This window comes from Pseudopodoces humilis, chromosome 2 (assembly GCF_049639895.1).
Source record: "Pseudopodoces humilis isolate 2021_Gansu_Grassland_sample_001 chromosome 2, ASM4963989v1, whole genome shotgun sequence".
NCBI lineage: Eukaryota > Metazoa > Chordata > Aves > Passeriformes > Paridae > Pseudopodoces > Pseudopodoces humilis.
The window spans coordinates 71,404,785-71,426,111 of record NC_142201.1 but is presented as its reverse complement, the minus strand read 5'-3'; the positions used below and the strand labels follow the sequence as shown (position 1 = coordinate 71,426,111).

The 21,327-nt window shown below is 37.7% G+C and overlaps 2 protein-coding genes across 4 annotated transcripts in view; one reads left to right on the top strand and one right to left on the bottom strand.

Annotated features, from left to right (window-relative positions):
• Positions 1-303, bottom strand: part of CRYL1 (crystallin lambda 1) — a 50,731-nt gene extending 50,428 nt beyond the window's left edge. The window contains exon 1 of the mRNA XM_005516252.3: positions 172-303. Within this exon, the coding sequence (XP_005516309.2) occupies positions 172-203 (32 nt within the window). The 5' untranslated portion in view covers positions 204-303. The remainder of the gene's footprint in view (positions 1-171) is intronic.
• A 5,254-nt stretch (positions 304-5,557) lies between these two features.
• IFT88 (intraflagellar transport 88) overlaps positions 5,558-21,327 on the top strand; it is a 42,915-nt gene continuing 27,145 nt past the window's right edge. Inside the window, exons 1-15 of one of the 3 annotated variants that reach the window (XM_088051050.1) lie at positions 5,558-5,636; positions 6,483-6,576; positions 7,530-7,592; positions 7,721-7,777; positions 8,616-8,669; positions 9,031-9,094; positions 9,178-9,247; positions 10,180-10,270; positions 11,338-11,442; positions 12,537-12,639; positions 13,255-13,369; positions 13,468-13,699; positions 15,215-15,285; positions 15,959-16,045; positions 18,618-18,717. In XM_088051050.1, coding sequence (XP_087907176.1) covers positions 6,487-6,576; positions 7,530-7,592; positions 7,721-7,777; positions 8,616-8,669; positions 9,031-9,094; positions 9,178-9,247; positions 10,180-10,270; positions 11,338-11,442; positions 12,537-12,639; positions 13,255-13,369; positions 13,468-13,699; positions 15,215-15,285; positions 15,959-16,045; positions 18,618-18,717 — 1,302 coding nt within the window. In that variant the 5' untranslated portion in view covers positions 5,558-5,636; positions 6,483-6,486. Of the gene's footprint in view, positions 5,947-6,471; positions 6,577-7,529; positions 7,593-7,720; positions 7,778-8,615; positions 8,670-9,030; positions 9,095-9,177; positions 9,248-10,179; positions 10,271-11,337; positions 11,443-12,536; positions 12,640-13,254; positions 13,370-13,467; positions 13,700-15,214; positions 15,286-15,958; positions 16,046-18,617; positions 18,718-21,327 lie in introns of those variants that run through there. The other 2 variants (XM_088051049.1, XM_005516254.3) reach the window with 2 other exon arrangements.

The following is a 21,327-nucleotide window of genomic DNA, read 5'->3' as shown; positions in this document are numbered from 1 at the left end:
GCCGTGCCCGACACCGAGTCCCCAAACCCCCTTCCCGCAGGCCGGGCCGAGCCGGGAGACGGCGCCCAAGCCCCTTCGCACGCCGCGGGCATCCGTCCTACAGGCGCCGCGCCGGGCTGGCACCTCCTCCCTGGGGCTCTGCCCCCGCCCGCGGGCGACCAGAGGCTTTACCTGCCGATGATGGCAACCTGCGAGGGCTCCATGGCTGCGGGGGCCGCGACCGGCAGATGCGGGATGGGCAGCGGGATCAGCCACCTCTGCCCTGTGCGGGCCCGCCCCGCCCGCGGCTCCCGCCATGTCACGGCCACCCATTGGCTCCGCGGCCGCCACCTCCCCGGGGGCGGGGCCTGGGCGGGGCGGGGGCGGGGCCTGACCGCGGCAGGGGCGGGGCCGGGGCGGCTCCCACGACCGCAGCCCCCGGGTCCCGCCCCCGCCGCTCCCGCCGCTCCCGCCGCTCCCCGAGCACGGAGAGAAAACGTAACATTTTAAATGCTTAATTAATACCAAAGAGTGTATTATTGTACTCTTGAAATATCCAATAAATACTTTTTTCTTGTCTTCCTGCAAAAAAACTCAAACAGTCGAAAAGTAATTAATTTGATCCCAGAATAAAGGTTTGATAGTTACTGATGGAGTTCAGTGAACCTTCGTTTAGCTATAGTTTGAAATTTTGTTCAGCTTATCATTTCTAATACTTTCTAAATAAATAAGTAAATAAATAAAATACGACCAACATAATATTTTGGTTCATCTGCCCACTCACTGGCACTTTGCTAATTCCAATCACATTCAACAACGAGATGGAGAAGTCAAAATTATATATTCCTAAAGGCTTCATGAAGACTGCTCAAGAGATAGCAGGCAGAAAACCAGACTATTATCTCTTTGGCTTCCTGACCTTAACACCACCCATGTAACCAGAGATATGCCAGCTAGCAGAGCAAAATGGCAGTAAACCGGGCCATGGGAAGATTTAAGGCAGTGAGACAGAAGAGTATCGGATGCTGTACCAGTTCTGCTGCTCAGAGCTTGTGTAGACTGCTATAGAAAGCAGCATTTTAAGGTTTTAGCAAGTACCAATTTTGCTCCTTTGAAGACTAATTCAAAATGGCATGACTTGGCACACGTTCTAAACACAAATACCTTTGTATAGCCAGAGCATAACTGAAGCAAACAATATATACTTACTTTGTGAACTCAGGTTTTTACTTCAAAGAAAAAAATTGTAAGTTCCTAGAACATAGAAGTAATGTCACCTGGGCTTGAGAAAAATGGTCTTCAGAACAACTTTACCATCACTTCCATTTAGAAGTACTAATCAGTTATTTTAATACTCTTTGACCTCCTGAGACTTGTATTTATACCTCACTTGTCATCAGCAATAGACTAAGAGACAAAAGCCATTGCAGATCTACAAATGGATTCAGAGAATTGGGGATGTTACTTCAAGTGTTTGAGAGCTAATCACAGCTGTGATAAAAACAATTACAGGGCCTTTTAGTTCTGGGGGTGAACAAAACAAGTCTATGGCAATGAAATCTGAACTATATTACTATTGTTTTTATTGTTGTTGTTGTTGTTATTATTATCCATATATTAGTCACAAAGCCCTATAGCTCTGCATTACTCAATCAAAATTAAGGCATGACTACAGCCATATTCCCCAGCACCTGAAGTGATCAGACACACTGAAAAGTCCAAACTAGATCAAAAGAGGAGAGAGAGTTTGCAAGAAGAAAGGAAAATATAGATAATTAAACAGAAATGTAAGTCAAGGGAAGAAAATATGATTTAAAAAACAAAGTAGAAGTTTAATTTTTGTGTAATGCCATTAGAGTTTTAGGCCCAGTTCTTGCAGCCTCCACAAGTTAGGGACAGTGATTCTCCTCCCTCTTCTGCAATTCACATGGGAAGGACAGAAGGTGCTGTAAGCCCAGAAACATCAAAAACCATAACCAGACAATAACATGGTGAAAGAACTTGGGCTCCATTAAGCAATGAAAAGTAGGGCTTGTACTGGCAGCAGGAGATGCCCAAGTGGAGCAAATATGCACTCACCAGCATATATATTCTTTCTTCAAAGCCAGACAGGCATAAAGGCAGATTTGACTTGTGTTGGGAGCTGCACAGTTGATCCCTCTGTGTTTTTATTCTCTATGAAGTGTGCTCCTTTGCTCTCCCATGGGTAGAGCTGACATCTGCTACTGGCCACAGAGGGGTGGATTTACGGCAGGGGAGAAGCAGGATGGTACAAAAGGGTCGTGTAATAAGCAAGGAGAAATAACTCTCACTAACTCTGAGCCATGGGGACATGGAAGATGAAGGAGATGTGAATTCCTCCTTGGAGAAAATAAAGGAATGGTATGCTTTTAAAATACAGAGTTCTGGCCTGAGCTTTCAGTGTGGAATAAAAACAGAGGCATAGTTCACATTTGTTAAGTATTAGATCTGTTTAATGCATCACTTGCTCACTAGAGCAACCAGAAAGTACATTTGCTTGGTAATGGACTATGATCTGTTGCTACAATGTTTCTAATGGTTTGTAAAGATCGCTTTAATTAATAACTTTATTGCTGTTCTTTAGAGTTCTAACTAATGGTTTGTATTCTGTGTTATAACTAGTGGTTGTATTGAAATGATGTTATAATTAAAACTATAATTTTAATTATTGTTATTAGTTTGTGTTGTTAATTTGGGTGGTCTTTCAAATGGCCTGATGCAAATACTACCAATATTGTTAAAATGCTGATTCTTAAAGAAGCAATCTGAAAGAATATGACAGTAAATAGTAGTAAAGTAGATACTACTATAGCACAATTCAGCACAACTAGATAGATTATATAGTTCAGTAGTAAAAAATACCTGTTAAGAAGATAATTTTCCTGTTGCAAATGCATTTTAAACCCAAATTACAACATGTGGTACAACACAGAAGGCACATGGTGTGATCCTCGGGGTGTCCCGTGCAGGCCCAGGAGCTGGACTTAGATGATCTAGTGGATCCCTTCCAATTCATATATTTTATGGTTTTATATACATTATTTGCAACATATGTATCATTCATAACGAGGTTTTTCCATTCATTTTGCTTTCAAACTGTATACTGACTAGATGCATTAGTTCCCCAAGGAGCAGTTAAATGCAGCTTTACTGTTTCTGGCAGTCGAGCTACTTGAATGGTTTCTGCATGACAGCAGGAAACCCCAAAGACCTGGTCAGTCCAGAATTCAGTAATAGAAAATTACCTTTTTAAAGATTAGAGTGGGAGAGTTACATTTTCAATTCAGAAAAACAGCAATCAGTGTTCGATGAACAGTTCAACTGGCAGAGCAAGGGTAAGGTACACACTAACAGCGATTATAAAAGGTACACACTAACAGCAATTATAACAGGCACACTGTGGCCAGTAACCCCTGAACCCAAATTAGAAGGTCCTGGAACAGTTTGTTTGAGTCCTTATCTGCAAAGTTACCACTGGAAAAAGACAGATACACCATGTATTGAAAGGCAAAGAAATTCCTATTTAGGAGTATAGCTTCATGGTCTCTTTAATCTGTGCTAAATTTTCACTGAATTCACTGGATCAGATACTTGATGTCTTGAATAGTGACTGAAGGAAAACCTCATCAGATTAGCAGTTTACTTCAGCTGCACAACTATGTAACTTGATGCCACTCAGAGGACTGATGTGGGGCATTTAGTGACAGTCGTGCTTTAATCCAACTTAAAATGATCAGGAATTTAAAGCATACAATGCTATTTGGACTGTATACTAAATTTACTTTTTTTCTTTTTTTTTTCTGTTTTTTTTTTGGCAATCTCACTTTTTAGGTTGTCCTCTGGATTTAGCCAATAAAGACAATTACATCATCTTACACCATTACAGGGTTTCTTACTGTAGCATCATCTTGTTAGATGATGTCTTATGATCACAACCCATGAGTGTTGTGCCCTGTGTTGCCACAAAGAATCCTAAGATATTGAGGGTTTGTATGAAATCTTCATGTATTAAGGTGTATTTATACTTAGCACCAGAAAAAAACCCAAACTAATCCTTTTGACTGACACATGTTTTAGAAACATGAACAAAGTCATTGAGACTCTTATATTCTTGTATGTCAAATGTAGCATCTGGAATGCAAGGTCTAAGGACCTGGGCCATGGCGTGCTCCCAGTATGGTCTGAGTACATACAGGCCAGGGGCCACTTAAGTCTGAGTGTACACACCCAATTTGGGAGGGTAAGGAAGTTTGACAATAGGAATATGGTCAGGTTCCAGGGTTGCCTTGGCACCACCTCATTTACAAATAAGATGCACTGCCTCCTTGACACAGTGCCGTCTTTTCACTGCCCTAGATATTTGTGTTGAAACGTCAGAATAGTGCACCAGTATGCCCAGGTTCCCAACATGGACAAGCCGGATAGCAGAGCTAGGTCTCTTACCATACAATCTACCTACTGCTCAGGTACATGTTAATACATATTAATTAATCAGATGCATGTTAATGCATCTGGGGACAATGAGAAAAAAAATCTAAAAACCATAGGTTCAATTATATACGAAGAGTCACAGGCAGAAAAAGAGGGGCTATAAATCTCTATATATATCTTACGCCGAAGGTTATGATTTGTGGCAAGTAATGCAGCTGAAAACTTTTCCACCCTGTTATTCTGCAAATTACTTGTACTCCAGAAAATTCAGGTATAAAGATTCTCATGTCAAAAAGTCTCAAGTCTCAAGTTTGTGTGTGAAAGTGGTTCATGCATGGAACGTGAACAGGTTAATGCAGGAAGTGATAATGTCTTAATAATTCTTTATGTTATCTTTGTTTCTCTTGTTGGGAGCCAGAGTAGAAAGACCTTTCGCTCATGTCCTCTGCACTTATCTCTTCAGAAAGGACTTTGAGGCCGAAAGGTGAGCAGCAGAAGACCCTCACATTGCATTATGTGCACAAACCCTGACCGTAAGAAGGGTAGTTCTGTATATTTTCTTTGCAGCTTTCTTATGCTATTGGCATAAGGCAGTAGGGGTTACAATTGGTCTCATAAAATGTTTTCTCTCTTAAAAATACTGTAGGTGTGTTCAGAGATCCCTTCTCTATTCTGTTTTCCGTTTAGGCATAGGAAACTTTCTCCAGAGTATAATGATTTGCCGTGGGCAAATCAGCTGACACTTCCCAGGGTTTCCAAAATACCAAGCAAAAGTAGTAAAGACGGCGAGGAGAATAATCTTTTTATAAGACACTAGGGATTTTTAAAATTTAGTTTCAGAGGCTGTGGCATATGGGAAACTTTAACAACTTTTTTTTTTTTAATTGAGCCTTTCAGTTTTGAGAGCAGATTTCGCAGCTCATTGGAAGAAACGGTGACGTTCTGGATTGCGAATGGATTGGAAATGAAGCGCGTTTTAGGGCTTTTTCACGGAGCTTTCCCTCGGTTCGCTCCGGAGCAGCGAGCTGAGGGCGAGCTCCTACTCCCCGCGATCCCCACGGCCCGGCCCGCCCCTCACGGCGGCAGCGCCCGGCCCCGCCCGCGGTGCATGCTGGGGGCGCCGCCGTGGCCCGGGCAACGCCGCTAGCGCCGAGCGCCGAGCGGGCCGGGCCGGGCCGGGCCGGGCCGAGCCGAGCCGAGCCGAGGTCCAGAGTCCCGCCCGTGCCCTGAACCACCCCCCCCGCCCCGGGGCACATCGCTGAGTCCCCGCTGAAAGAACCCGCGCCGGGAGTGGCTCGGCCGCGGGGAAGCGACGGGGAGCATCCTCCTCATCCTCCCCATCCTCCCGCTGCGGAGGAGCTGGCTTCGTCCTGGCTGAGGCTGGCTTACTGAAGGGCATGTACTTCATGTTATCGATGAAAGCAAACGTTGTCTTCTTGAGGTTTTTATGAAAGCAGGTTGCCAGGCAAAGTGAGACACCTTAGTGTCGGCTCTTCATGAGGGAGAGGCCACCAGGTGAACGCACCGTGTTAGGGAAATACTGGTGGAGAAAGACTTTGGAACCCGTGCGTCTTTAATGATAGCTTTTAAAACCCGTTTTAATTGAAATGGCTTCATAACTGTAGCTATGTTGATGCTAGAATGCAGGAGGAAAGGTGCAAGGGATAAGGGAAAGAAAGGAAAGGTTCAAAACAAGATGAAATACCTTTCATTAGACTTACTACTATTGTTTGGCCGATAAATACTAACTTTAGAATATGAGCTGTGTTAAACATGAGCTAGCTGACAGTGGAAAAATGCCATTCTAGAAGTAGTAATGCAATTACTTGTTACTATAATTTAGTTTTAATGATAAATATATTTAAAACCATTTTCATAACTGGTATAAGTATAAACAAAAATATAGATCCATGAAGTGGTGCCATTTAATATTGTTTATAGGTGAGTCCTAGTTCTTATGACTAATCAAGCTACCATTCTTTATATTTTGCATTTTAAAATATTTTTATAAAACCTTTGAGGTAACATTTGGCATATTAAATGTTTCACAGAAAAATGATGCAAAATGTGCATCTGGCTCCTGAGAATAAAGAAGATGATCTCTATTCTGGATACAATGATTACAATCCCATGTTTGACACAGAGGTAAAGTATTTGCTGTTTCTCACCTTTCCCATACATAGAATTTTAACTTAGAAGTATAAGAATTTATGGGTAGAATAAAGTTTACAACTGCTTTGAAGTGAAAATTATTTTAATTAGCAAGGAACATTGGAAGTTTCCCAGGGATCTTCTTGAATAGTTAATTCTTTGATTGCTTTCTATTCCAACTAAACACTTGTGCAGATCTCGGCAGATCTAAGATGCTGTAATGGTTAGAATTTTTGAAATACAGAATCATAATTATTTGTAGACATATTCAGTGTGGTGTTTCCCAGGCTGTGTGCAGCAGCAAGTTTTCTGACAAAAGAGGCTCCTGAGTGGTCAGTAGGTCATAGATTTCTACTGTGCTGCTGCTGGAGGAGCTCACTGGAATGAGTAGAATGGAATCCTGCAGGTCTCTCTGCAATTGAGTAGAGCATCTGGAATATCTTAAAATAGCCCTGCTGACCACTTCTGGGTAACTGCTGGTGTGGTGGAGTTGGGACAACAGTGATGTCATTTGGTCCAAGACCACTAGCAAGACTTGGCATCTTGTGTGAAATCCCAGTACTCAATCCATGGGAGTTGCAGCAGGACATGAGATGTTTTAACATCTTACATTGCAGTTGTTAATGTCAAAATTCAGAAATAGCATAAGTAGTAAGCATTTGGATGGAAAAATAAACTCATATTATGTTTTATGACTTCAGCTCTGTTTCCTCTGTATTTTTAGAAGATAATGAGTTTTTACATTTCCTAATCTAAAATACCAAAAAAGATAGACAAATAATATAACTGTAAATTATTGTCAGTAAACCCTGTTCTTCAGTTATCTTAAAGTATTTTGTGAAGAATTTTTGATTTTTTGCTGATCTGCTTTCATTAGTCTGAAGGTTGTAGAATTGTGAGTTTGGGTGTTGTGGTTTTAAAAGGGTTAATGTTTTTATCTTTTCTAGGATTTAGAAAATGATGTAGCTTTTCAACAGGCAGCAAGAACAAGTCATGGAAGAAGGCCCCCTGTAAGTACCTTTTTAATGCATTAATGCATTAATGCAGATCTTACTATGTAGAAACACTAATAATTGACACATACATGTTTTAATTGGTGGGTTTTTTTTTGTTTGGTTCTCTTTTTTTCTCCACGCAGGTGACAGCCAAAATTCCTGGTACATCAAGTCCAAGACCTCTAGCTACTGGATTTGGGGCAGGTTTTTATTCTGTTGTATCTAATGCAAATGTCATTTACAAAATATAAATTTACCATTTAATTCCACACACAAAGTGAGCTCTTTCAAGTTAAGAGTTTCATTCCAGTGAACTGCATCTATTCATTAGTTTTAGCTCACAACTTTGCACTTGGTCAAGGCATGGTTACTGGTGGTTTTTCTTCTGAACCATGCTGCATATCTTCTGTACTGCATAAAGCATTAGAGTCCAAGGTATTAATTGGGTTCGCTTGCAGGGGAATCTGAATAGGTTGTTATTTTGGCTTGGAAAAGTTTTCTGGAAGTTACAGTGGAATCAAGTCTTGAAGAATATGAGCACTGAAACATCTCTAGTTGAGTCAGAAAAAGTTGGTTGTGTTCTTGGGTATTCTTAGATATATTGATAAAATAAATCTGCATGAAAATATAACTTAAGAGATTAATACAGTGACAGATTTTATCAGCTCTACACAGAATTTTACCAAAGTATTTTGTATAAATTACTTGTTCAATTTCAAGGTAGCAATTTCAATAATTTAATAATGGAAAGTATGCTGCCTCAGCTAATTTTCTAAATACTTCTTTCTAAAAGATCTGATGGAAGTATCCAAACACATAAAAAACCTTTATTGTGAATTTGTGCTAACTGAAGTATTCAACATCTCTAAGTCTGCCAGGCACTGGCAGTATACTGCATATGAGTAACATAAGTGGGAATTTTGCTATGAACTTATGTGAGAGTTAGCTCAACTTTTAAAATTTAGTGTTGAGAAGAGCATATGTAGGCTTCTTATGCTTTGTGAATGACAATTTCAAACAACTTACTTATTTTTGTAGTCAAAGGCAACTTTAACTTCATCTATGGGACGACCCATGACAGGAACTATACAGGTAAAAGTTCCAGTATTTGCATTTTATATTCATTTGGAATAATGAATTTTTCTGGTCAGTGTTAGATACAAGTATTTAGAAGTTCATTGAATTAATACAAATTACTGCACTTTTAATTTGTCCTTTTTTGAACATAGTACTGTCAGAAAGCATGAGGGTAGTGATGTGTGTTTTATTTTAGCACAGATTTGGAAGCAATAACAGTGTAGTTCCTTCTTGCACTTACTGACATGCAATGAACAATTAGTCATTAAAATAACACATATAGAATATATAAAAATTACATATATAAATATATAATTATGTCTGTATTGTTTACAACATAATTTTTAGTGAGATTATTTTATCTTCTTTATTTGAGGATGGAGTTTCTCGACCAATGACAGCAGTGCAAGCTGCAGGTTACACTAAAGCTGCTGTGAGAGGTATGGTTTGTAGAAATTTCCAGCTGCCACAGGGATGTATTATTTTAGTTTATTTAGTTTTCAGTACTCAGTTAATTTTTCAGGTTCTTCATTTGATCCTCTCGGCCAAGCAAGAGGTCCTGCTTCGCCTCTGGAAAAGAAAACTTTAGACAGGTTTGTTCAGTTCTGCATTACATTCATTCAAAGCATTAACAGCAACAGAAAACCAACCACATGTAGAGTTTAAAAACATCCAGGCAGTTACAGAAACCTTGAGGGGCCAAGCTCTGAACTTGGTGGAATAATGCCACAAATATTTGTGTTTGTGTCAGGAGCATCTGATGTCAGTGATTTCTGGTTCTGGCTAGCTCAGGTAGCTGTTGCCACACAAATGCTGTGATACTTACACAGAATTGTGCAGGACCATGAAAGTGTGTGTGACAGGCAAGGAACACCACGATTCTTGAAGCTCTTTGGGAAGAACTTGGTTGCCTGCTCTTTCTCCCTGTTCACTCTGTGCTTAGCACTTGAGCTGAAACTTGCAGGTTGGTGTGAATACTGGGGAGTTTGCTCAGAAAATTGTTGAGCTTTCCAGTACCAAAGTTCTGTTCCCCAAACGTAGCTATATAGGAATAAGGAATCCCACTGATATGTTGGTTATTTAGCAGTGGAAAAAGTCTAGAAGAACCACAACTTTTTGTTATAATCTGCATTTGCAAGCAATGCTTTAGAGTTATGCGTGCAAATAAAGGTTCAATTAATTGCTTTTAATGTGATATTTAATTTCATTAGTGTTTGATATGAAAGCTCATCTATTGTTTTGTAGTTCTGAGCAAATTTGGTTCGTGAAATTTGTCTGTGTAATGTTCTTGTTAGAGAGTTTATGTTTTCTTAGGTCTCTGTTCTCAAGAGTGTGAATGTGATACCTTCGGACAATCTTCTCTAGGCATTGTTTCACACAATACTCTCTTTGATGGAAAAACAAGTTAGTTGTGCCATGTGATATGTCATTGTGTTGTTTTACTGAGAATATAATGTGTAAAAGTTTAGTGTTTGCAGTTGCTTTAACTTTAGTGTTAATCTTTTTGTTGTTATTTTTATTTTAGTTTAGAAGAGAAGATGAGGCAGTTGGAAAAAAAAGTGAATGAACTGGTTGAAGAAAGCTGTGTTGCCAATAGTTGTGGAGACTTGAAATTGGTAGTTTTCCTGAATTTCACTTCATTTCTGCTGTAATTTGTATAGATAGATGTTTCAAAATGACTTGCAGTCAAATTTTTAAAATTATTAAAATTATTTTAATTCTAAATTTATTGTGACTCTTCTAGTCTAGTGATATCTTGCTTTGCTGAAAAAAAGGATAGGGGCTGTATTTCTGGCATATATATTTAACATTTCGGTGTTTCAAAAATTCCCTTCCCCCTGTGTCCATTAACTCTTCAGATGGGTCTGATAAATTAATTGTACTGGCAGAGTTCTGGTCCAGGCTAGCTAGCATTTAACAGTTCCTAGGTATGATCAAAGGTTACCATGGGTAAGGAACTATTTCCAATAGACAGTTTGAATGTATTTGTTCTGTTATAGAGGATGCTAGAACATTTTTGTGCCACTGAGTTGTGGCTAATTAACCAATCTATTTTGTTAATTTTTCCTGAGCCTCTTGCATGTATGGTCAAGAATGCTCTTGATATCAAAGGGTTGTTTTTTATGTAGATTGTATCAGATGACTCCAGGGGTCCTATAGGATGTTTGTTTCTGACAAGTCCAGCAGAATATCCATTTTCCTGCAAAAGTCATCAAAGTTGTGAACTCATTATCTGTTTAATAGCAAAGTTGGATTTGCCTTCTATCATAAGGACTAGGAATCAAACTATATCTTGAAAATCTTCTTTCACCACTGGCTTCCAAATAGCCACCTTGAGTAGTAACCATTACTTTCTTAATCATTGCACCCCTGTGGAGGCACACAGGACAGCTAATGGTACTTGCTAGACCCAAAGCATTACTTGTACAAAGGATTAATCTGCAAAGAATTGTAATTTGGTACATAATTACACAGCTAAGCAGACTTAGATAGCTGTATGTCTGCTTATTGCTAATTAAATCCTTTTGGTGAGTTATAGTGCTTTTTTCAGGCATTGGGTGCAGTCTGTAAACCAAAGAAAATAGACATGAGTATATTCTCTTCATACTTGTTTTGAATGTGATTTCATCATCTTGAGTCAGTAGGATTCAGGGCACTGTTAAATTCTAGTGTTTTGTTTAAGGCTCTGGAGAAAGCAAAAGAGGCTGGAAGACAGGAAAGAGAATTGTTGAGACAACGTGAACAAATCGCTCCTCCAGAAGGTATCAACTTAGACCTCACTTACACAGTAAGTGCTCAGAAATCTTCAGTAACTGAAATATTACTAAAAAACCTCCTTAGCAGAAATGCTGGTGTTTCCTGAAGGGTGTGTCTGTGTTGTAATGCTCCTGGCAGTGTACAGAGGAGGTCCATTCATGTGATTGAGGCCATTCCCATGCGTGTCAAATACCAGAGAAACCATGTAGTCTGCGTTAAGTGGAGGAGAATTTCCATAGATATGTATTCCAGATATTTACTCACATGTAAAACCTGCATATCAAAATATAGCAGATGCAGACCCTGTATTTCAGAAATAAATAGCTTAGAGAGTGTAATATGCTGAGAGGAGAAAACAAAACAGGAGAGATCAGATGTTGCCTTTAAATTGAACCATGAAGTGGCTGAGAATGTGTTACATGAAATAGGCTATAGTAGTATTCCTGAATCTTAAAGCAGGTATCCAGATTTACATTCTGGTTTTCAAATAGTAAACTTTTTTTTTTTTTTTTTAAAAAAAAAAAGGGTACAACATGCATAAAAATATTTGATGGATATTTAAATTCATACTCCAGGTAGTGCTGTAGAGACAATTATTAACAATATTTCGAATTAGGCAGACCTGATAATTTATTTTACCATGGTCAGAGTAAAGCTGTGGGAAAAAATGCAGAGCTATTCTACCTGACACCAACAGAGCTTCTGTTGTGAAACAGCAGCTTGGAAGAAACCTCCCCTTCTAAACTGAGTGACCACAGGCATTAGGATAATTTTCCACATGTTGGGAGTCAAATTACACACAATTTCTGAGAATTATCTTGCATGAATATCTTTCAATAACCTCACATTATTATTAGTGTTTACTTAGGTCTAAGCCCCATGTAGCATAACTTTGAATGCTAATAATTTATGTACAAAAATAAAAGAATTACCTAGAATAAATAGCTTTTAAACTTGTTTCCTCTATATCAATTTACAAGAACAAAGGAACATTAAAGAGGGAAAGCTTACAAATGGTGAAGACAATAGTTCCAAGGTAAAAATAACTTGAAATTATCTACTATGAATTCAAGTTTATTACTGTTGAGAATATTTTCTTGTACCTGTAATTCCAATTTTCTATAGGTTCTCCTCAATCTGGCCAGTCAATATGTTGCTAATGAAATGTATGCTGAAGCACTGACTACTTACCAAGTTATAGTGAAGAATAAGATGTTCAGCAATGGAGGTAGGTTGTATCCAAAGCGGATTTAAACTGGTAGTCAGGCATTCAAAGTGAGGACTGCATCTGCCTGGTGCTGATACTCAGAGAGCTCAGCCCTCATGTCTGCCACTCAGAGTGGGTGACAGATATTCATAGTCTCTGAGTCTCTGACTCGGAGAGCCAAACCACATTAAATTATACTGACTCATGAAGCCTTTTCTTTTCACAGGCTAAGCTAAACCATAAAGACAGATACATAATTTTCTCATGCCACACATGCTATCTGGTCTTCTCTAGTACTAATTTTAGTTCTTTTAGTATTTTGCATATCTTTGAGACTCCTTTTTTTCAGAGATGCTTATTTGCAGCTGTCTTCCTGGAGAGCACTGTAAACAATCTCCATTTCACCCCTTAATTCAAAATCAGAATACATCTGACATGATAGTTCTATATTTCATGACTACTTCATCTTCTCTCTCATCTTCTCTTGAGTTAAATTCACAGAAGGCAGTTCTGTGCAGTGATGCTTTAAAGGGACATTGCTATCCTAAAATGAAGACAAATGTATTAAGAAGTTCTTCTACTCTGTCACTATGAAACACTTTAAAAATGTTGTAACTCACTGTCTCCTTTTGATAGGTATACTGAAGGTAAATATGGGAAATATATATTTAAAACAACGGAACTATTCCAAAGCTATCAAATTCTACCGTATGGCTCTAGACCAGATTACTAGTTCCCACAAACAGATGAGGTGAGTTTCTTCTAGGAGGCATGGTTATGAAGCACAAGTTTTGGATACAGTATGATTTAGTAGTTAAAAATATAACCTAAACCTGATTTCTTACTTAGGATAAAAATAATGGAAAATATTGGAGTTGCATTTATTAAAACTGGCCAATACGTTGATGCCATTTCTTCATTTGAAGAAATAATGAGCATATCCCCAAACTTGAAGGCCGGCTTCAACCTGATTCTATGTTACTTTGCTATTGGAAATGGTGAGCAAATGAAGAAAGCCTTCAAAAACCTCATTGAAGTTCCCTTGGAAGTGGATTATGAAGACAAATACATTTCATTAAATGTAAGTTGAAAGAAAAATAAACTGTGTCTTTATAAAGTAAATCAGGAGAAAGAGGGAGACATACTGAATGCTTGGACTGTATTGACTATGGAAATTGATGTGTATTTAAGTATCTGAAATAACTTTTTACCAGGATTAATTTAGTGTGGCAGTACTGCTCAGATGTGTAAAAATATGAGAGAACATTTAAATCTTTTCTTCCTCAAAAGATATGATGTACATAAAACCCACACCACAAGATTGTCTTCATGATGATTTTGTTGAAATTCATTTGAGCTTACTTACACTTACTGCTTCACCATCTTCATTTATATAGAATTTTAATAAAATATTTATAAGGTAAAATAAAGGGAGCTAAACAATGAGTGGGTTAATGCAAATTTCCTCGAGTGAGTGCTAATAAAACTTGTAATATTGTAATGCTATTTTACATAAGAAACTATAGTGACATTTGCAGATGCATATTTTAGTTTATTAGACTTTTTTGGAAACTGGACTTCCTTTGACTTTCCATGATGCTAAAGAGAGGAAAAAATAGTTAATAGGCTCAGGGTCCCTCTTAGAAAAATCTTTTATAAAAAGATCAAGTGTTTCATCTTCTGCTTTCTTTCAGTGATGCAAGTCTTTCCGTCCTAAAGATCAAATATATAACTAATCTTCAAACTGTTTGCAGCTTAAGAGTAGCTGTTGTTTCCTATGGTCCTAGCATAAGGAAATAAAATTTAATGTATGAAGCATACAGATATATTTATTGATATATATGTATATATTTTAATACATTTTATATAATTTCTTATAGAAGAAATTATATAAAAGTAAGGGTCATTAAGCCTTTGGATTAATTGAAGGCTATGTAAGATCATTCATTGGAAGAAAGCCTTGAGACTGCAGAGGTTATTTCTAAGGGTAGGCAAGCTATAGTTTTAACAGACATTCCAAGCTCTCTATTTTTTTATGAAGAGGTCAGAGAAAAAAATGATGGTTTCCTTCTGGTCTTTATTTTGCATAAATCTATGATCTGTCCCAAATAAACGAGGAGGGAGTGGCTACCTAGCATACCCTGCATAGCTTCTTTTAGAGCTGACAGAGATGTGTGGTAGAAACCATAAGATGCTCATGCAAGTTGTTGTAATGAGGAGGTAGCACAAGTCCTCATCTGCTGAATACCACAGCAGTTCAGCAAATGCTTATTTTTAAGCATGAGAATATTGTCACTGTGATCTGCAGCCTTCCTGGTCTGATACACATGACATGAACTACATCTGGTAACCTTAATGTGAGCTGTGACCACACACACAAGCAGAAAAACAGTATTGAAGTAGTTGTAATGCCAAATTTCAGAGTATACGTTTAGAAAACTACTTTAAACTGAAGATAGCCTTTTCTAATGTGGAAAGTAAGTGACATCATAGACTATATATTTTACGTCAATTTATGTTTGCAGTCATATTGTCTATAAAAGTATTAAAATGTTTGTATGCTGGTATAATTTACAGTTGTTTTGCCCCCCTCCAGGATGATCTACATATGAATCTACTGATTGAAGCCATTAAAAATGACAGCTTAAGTCAAATAGAACGTGAGAGGTAATGGTGGACTCTGTTCTTAAGACTGTGGTGCCTTGAGTTTTAGCTCCTGGAAGGATTATCACTTTTGTCACCTGTCCACAGCTCTTGTTACAAAAGTGTCCTCCCAGTTCTTAGGAAAGAACATGCTCAGAAGAACTTGTTGGATCACTCAATTTATTGTACTGCCCTAAAGTAGAGTATCTACCCCAAATGTTACAGGGTACACTGCTAAAAACTTGCAACATTTGAAGTTTTAAAAAAAATGTAAGTAGTGTGCAGTGAAAGGAAAACAGAGAAGACTAAGACCTTAATCAAGATACAGGGGAATAGTGGTAACAGGGAACTGGTTACATTGGCTTCTGAGATTTGAGTGCAGGAAGATGCCAGAATACATTTTGGTTTTGGTTTTTTTTCTATGCATGTTTTTGAAATGGTGACATAGAATTGTATGCAAGTATAGGATTGGAAGGGACTGTAGAGATTATCTGGTTCCAGCCCTGTTGCCAAGAGCAGGGACACCTCCCAATAGACCAGGTTGCTCAGAGTCCCCCATTCAGCCTGGCCTTGCACACTTCCAGGGATGGGGCATCCACTTCTCTGGGCAGCCTGTTGCAGTGTCTCACCTCCCTGACAGTGAAGAATTTCTTTCATATTTTTGTATTGTGTTTTTGTGGGTTTTTTTTTCCTTTAGGAAGTCCTTGGCAGAGGAATACATCATGACAGCTGCTAAACTCATTGCACCGGCAATTGAGACATCTTTTGCAGTAGGCTATGACTGGTAAGAGTCAAGTGGGGCTTCTTTTTGTATAAATTATGTCAACTCTTGTGCTGGTTATGAAACCAGCTCACAGATGGAAGCAGCCTGGGAAACACGGTTCTCTGAGCATCTCAAACACAGCAACCAGGCTATTTTCAGTTTGTCCTCTAACAAAACAAAGCATTAGAGTATGTTCTGTCTTAAAAAGTAATTTTATTTGAAAGTCAACTCTTAATTATACATTTTCTGGCATTCTGAATTCACACAAAAAGTTCAATTGAATTTGGAAATTCAGTTTCAAAATTTCAAAGCTTTTAAAAGTCTCAGCACACAAATGCTATATGGAAGACAATGATTGCTAGTCTTTAAGGTTGAGGATAGCATAATGAAGACTTGGGGATCACACCATAGAATCATTATATAAAACCCTGGAATCTAAATTTTAAGAAAGGTTTGTTTAAATTTCATTTATGAACTTAATGTTTATATATATAAACTTAATCTACCATTTCTTAAAACTTTTATACAAGGGTACATAGTGATAGGCTGTTGACACAATTCATTATTTGGATTTTATTTTTCAATGTACAGTTTAGCTTTTGCTTCCTGTGATATTTTCTGCAGCAGAATACTCTTCTCTTTAAAACAAATTCAATTATACACCCTTCCTATAATGACAGTATAAAAAATTAATAGCATAACTTTTCCAAAATATATTTTTAGTTTTTTGTTATAAGGGCTTACTTTGATATTTTTTGTATTTTAATAGCATTGGAAAATAATTTGTATACAAATGAATGTTATGTATTGCAGGCACAATATTATTATATTGCACTAACGGGTATGTTAGTGTTTGGGTAATGAATAATGTTTGATGGGAAACAAGACCTTTACCTGTTTCCCATCAAACACTGGGTACAAAGTCCCCAGGTCCTTTACCTGGGGTTTATGGCTTGTTAGGATTATTCTCAAATTTTGCAGGTCCTATAATTATAATTCATTAGGAAAGCTGTTTATACTAACAGGAAACAATCTTTCACACAGACATGTATTGTCTGTTAGAGTCCACAAGGTGGTGTTTGATGGTTAAATAATAATTATAATCTTCCCTACTTCTGCCATTCTGAATTATCAGGACTTAAATATTATGTCTTGTGAAAAATGAGGTTGTTGTTTTCTAATTTGTTAGCACGAGCAAGTCAGATTTGTTTGCTCTGTGTCTTGTTTTTTGTTCACAAAAACTGGAAAAGGTTGTCAGATACTCAGTTTTCTTAGTGCTATCCACAGCATACTTGTCATGGAGTAACACACTCTCAAATCTGTTCTGGCTAATTGAACAGCTTTTGCTGAGATCTGTGAGATTATTTTTGTGTATCAGGACAGATTTACTCTTTGTTATTTTAAGCTGAGGTATTCAAGCCCCAATGAAGAAGTTTAACCGGTAGCGGGAGCTTAGTTTTTCTAATTATAATCTTTATTATGGGTCCTCTGAGTATTAAATGTGCTTTCAATCAAATTAATTTTATTTAGAGAAAATTTTTCAGAATTCATAACTTCTTACTTAAAATGTGACATAATATTGGGACTGTCATAATAATCTGTCATATTTCATAAAGAAAAATTCGATAGTTAGATCTCATTGCATTTTATGGTTAAAAGATGCTAAAACTAACTGCTAAAAATGCTGTTTTGATGTTGCAAAGACATCTGCAATGAAAGAATAAATTATCAATTTTTATAACAACTTGTCCTCTAACATAAAAGGTGTTTTTTTAAAGACTGTCCATGTGCCAAACCAGCTATAACAGCAGGCAGTTTGTTGAATTAAACTTCCATTGGCAAAATTGCGAACTATTAAAAGGCAAGAAGATGGCTTTCCACCAGTTAAAAAAATAGTGGAAGGGATTATAGAGGCATCCCAAGTTGTTAATTTACTGTGCCTATTTTCCAAGTGTCTGAAAGAAGTGGATATGCATACAATAAATAAAGGTCTTACTTCAAATGGTCAGGCAGCTGAAAGTAGATCACAGGAAACTCTGGAAGACAGTGGCTGTGAGTGAACATCTGAACTGTTTGCTGCCTTCTGTTCTGCATTCTTTTTGCAGAAGACCCTAAGCCACAAATAACTGGGGGATGACCAGAAAGAGACTTATTATGACTTTATTATTATTATGATGTAGCTTAGGGACACAAAGTCTCTGTTCACTAATATTTTTTATAGGTTTGGTAATATATGCATGAGGGGATGAAATTTGAAAAAACACATTATAGGATGCAGCCAAAGAAAATGGCTTGAAAAATTATTTCAGTCAGTTTTTTACTTCAAGTATTGCTCAGTGATAGAAAATGAAGTGATATTTAGGCAGCTGACTTAAAAGAAAAAAGAGTGAGCAGAGATACTGTAATTAGGGTAGGTTATAGGACTGAAAATATTCTTACAAGTATTTTTAACCAGAGTGCTCTTTGCCACTGTGAAGAAAGATTAGCTAAGAAAATTCAGTTTGGAAAGCAAATTAGCTGAAAAAAATATGTAACTTGGAGGCATTTGCACAGATGCATTTTGTTTATCTTCATGGCTTGCTTTCTGTTGCAGGTGTGTTGATGTGGTGAAAGCTTCCCACTATGTAGAGTTAGCCAATGATCTGGAAATAAATAAAGCCACTACTTACTTGAGGCAACAGAATTTTAACCAGGTATAGTAAGTTTTCACATTAGTACTTTTTACTACTGTATTTGAAAAGATACTTTATGAGCCACAGCATATTTTTTGGAAAGGGAAAGTGTGATTTACGCAAACGATAATTATTTTGATGCTGATCAGTAAAATAACTTTATATAAACACTTGCAAGAGACAAGTTTTATCTAAATGAAATTTCTGCCATGGAAGTTCAAGAGAATGCAGTGCATTTCAAAATTGAAACACCTAAGCGTAGTTTTCTTCACTGAGTGCCCAAGCTGTCATTGCAGTTAATGGAACTGAGGTCAGTACAGTCAATAGAGCCTAGAAATCCTGTTGCTAATCAGCCTGAGGGTGTTTTCATTAATATGAGCTGAATCTTTCTCTCAGTTAGGTTGACTATAGTACCAGAATACATGCAGCTGCACCTGCTGTGTATAGTTACTATTTATGTTCTGGTATTCTTGTTCCCCACGTACTACAGCATTCCCTAAAATACTATAAATTGTCCTTATACTTTAGTTGGCTCTTCTGTTATTCCATTATATACAATGCTCGGTTTGGAAAGTGAGTAATTAGAAAAAAGCTTAACCTGAACAAAACTAAACTCAGATATCTGACAGGATTTGATGGGTTGTCTTCTAACATGCACTGGCCAGTACATTCAGTAATAGGAATGCTTGATAAATAAGAAGAAATAGAGCAATCCTCAGCTGTGCACAAGTGACAAGAATTACAGGACATCATATACAGCAAAATTAGAGCTGAAGCTGTAGATACCTGCCGTCTTCTAAGGTCATTCATATTCCCACATCTCAGAGGGATGCACACAGGGCTACGTGCTTAACCTGTCTGCTTTTACTTCTCATATTTAAGCTTTTCTGGTTTTCTGAGCAGCTCCTGCTCTTTCTGTCTTATCTTCTTCTCCTTCCCTGTAGATACAGCAAGAGAGTTATTCTGTATTAACCTGCATGTCTGACTGTTGTGGTTTAACCCCAGCTGGCAACTAACCATCACTCACTCACTCACTCACTCACTCACTCACTCACTCACTCACTTTCTGCCCTGCTGGGATGTGGGATAAAATCAGAAGAGTGAAGGGGAGAAAACTCATGGGCTAAGACAAAGATAATGTAATAGGTAAAGGAAAAGCTGTGCACACAAGCAAAGTGAAACCAAGGAATTCATTCACCACTTTCCATGGCTAGGCAGGTGTGTCTCCATCCCCAGGAGAGCAGGGCTCCACCATGCATAATGGTGACTTGGAAAGACAAACAGCATTGCTCAAAAATCCCCTCTTCCTCCTTCTTCCCTCAGCTTTTTATGCTGGGCATAACACTTTATGGTCTGGGACATTCCTTTGATCAGCTGGGACCAGCTGTCATGGCTGTGTCCTGTCCCAATTCCTTGCACACCCCCAGTCCGCTCGCTGGTGGGGTGGGGTGAGGGGCAGAAAAGGCCTTGGCTTTGTGTGAGCCCAGTTTAGCTAAAACTGTGTTATCAACAGCTTCCAGCACAAACCCAAAACAGAGTCCCATACAAGTTTTTATGAAAAGAATTAACTATCCCAGCCAAAACCATCACATTGAAACCTTTTCTAAGATCTGGAAGCAGTATAAGTTTGCGAAGTTTTGGGCAAATCTGGTAGCTTTACTGATGATAGCTTTTGAAGAGTGAGAGTGTTACAGGTAGGTAAAAAGTATTATGATCTCAAGAATTTATCGTTTCAATGGTAATTTTTTTGTGATTTCCAGTTGGTGTTCAGTATAGGTTAAAAAAACAAAATCAGTTCTCAGAGATGAAATGAGATACAGAGATTGTTGGTGATGTTTTGTGGAGTACTTCAATGGAGGGAGAGGGAAGTGTGTTGGAAGTTAGGAGTAAGGGGAGAAGAACCTTTTTACTTGGATTATGTGACAGAAGACCTTTAACCTGCACTGGAATCACTTAACAGTGGAGTGGGACTGCAGAATGGTGATTGCACAGCATCTTTATATTTGTTCTAATAAAACTGCAGCTGAAGTTTACATTCATCCTGTCTGTCTGTTGTTCATATACTTCCTAACTCACCAACTGCTCAACACACCTTTGGCTGACTAACAAGAATGGAAAATTTTGAAATACTCAGTTCCAAGGCTGAGGTTTTATTGTGTCTTTTTTTTAAAAAACCCAAACAAAAATAGATTTCTCCTGTTAGAACAATGGGCTTAAGTATGGATTCATCATAATGAATATATTATTTTAAAACAGTCCTTGCATATAAAATATAAAATTCATGGGAAGATTACCATGTTGTGTTTAGTTGTGCATGTAAAATATTTTGATTTTTTTTTTAATATCAAAAAAAACCCTTTGAAAATTAATTTAAAAACAAAATTTTGCTGATTAATCGTGCATCTTCTTAACATCTCTGGCACACCCTGCTAGAGTCAGACAAACTGCTTTGAAGTTTAACTTATGTAAGCAAATAATTTAGATATACTGGAAGGAAATCAGATAGAAAAGTTTGGATAGTCTGTGTTTTGATTGTTGAACTTAAGGAATTGTTATTGTTGGGATTAAAAAGAAGTTTTTTAGAAATCTTTAAATGTAACTGATAATGCAGTGCTGCTTTACAAGGACAAA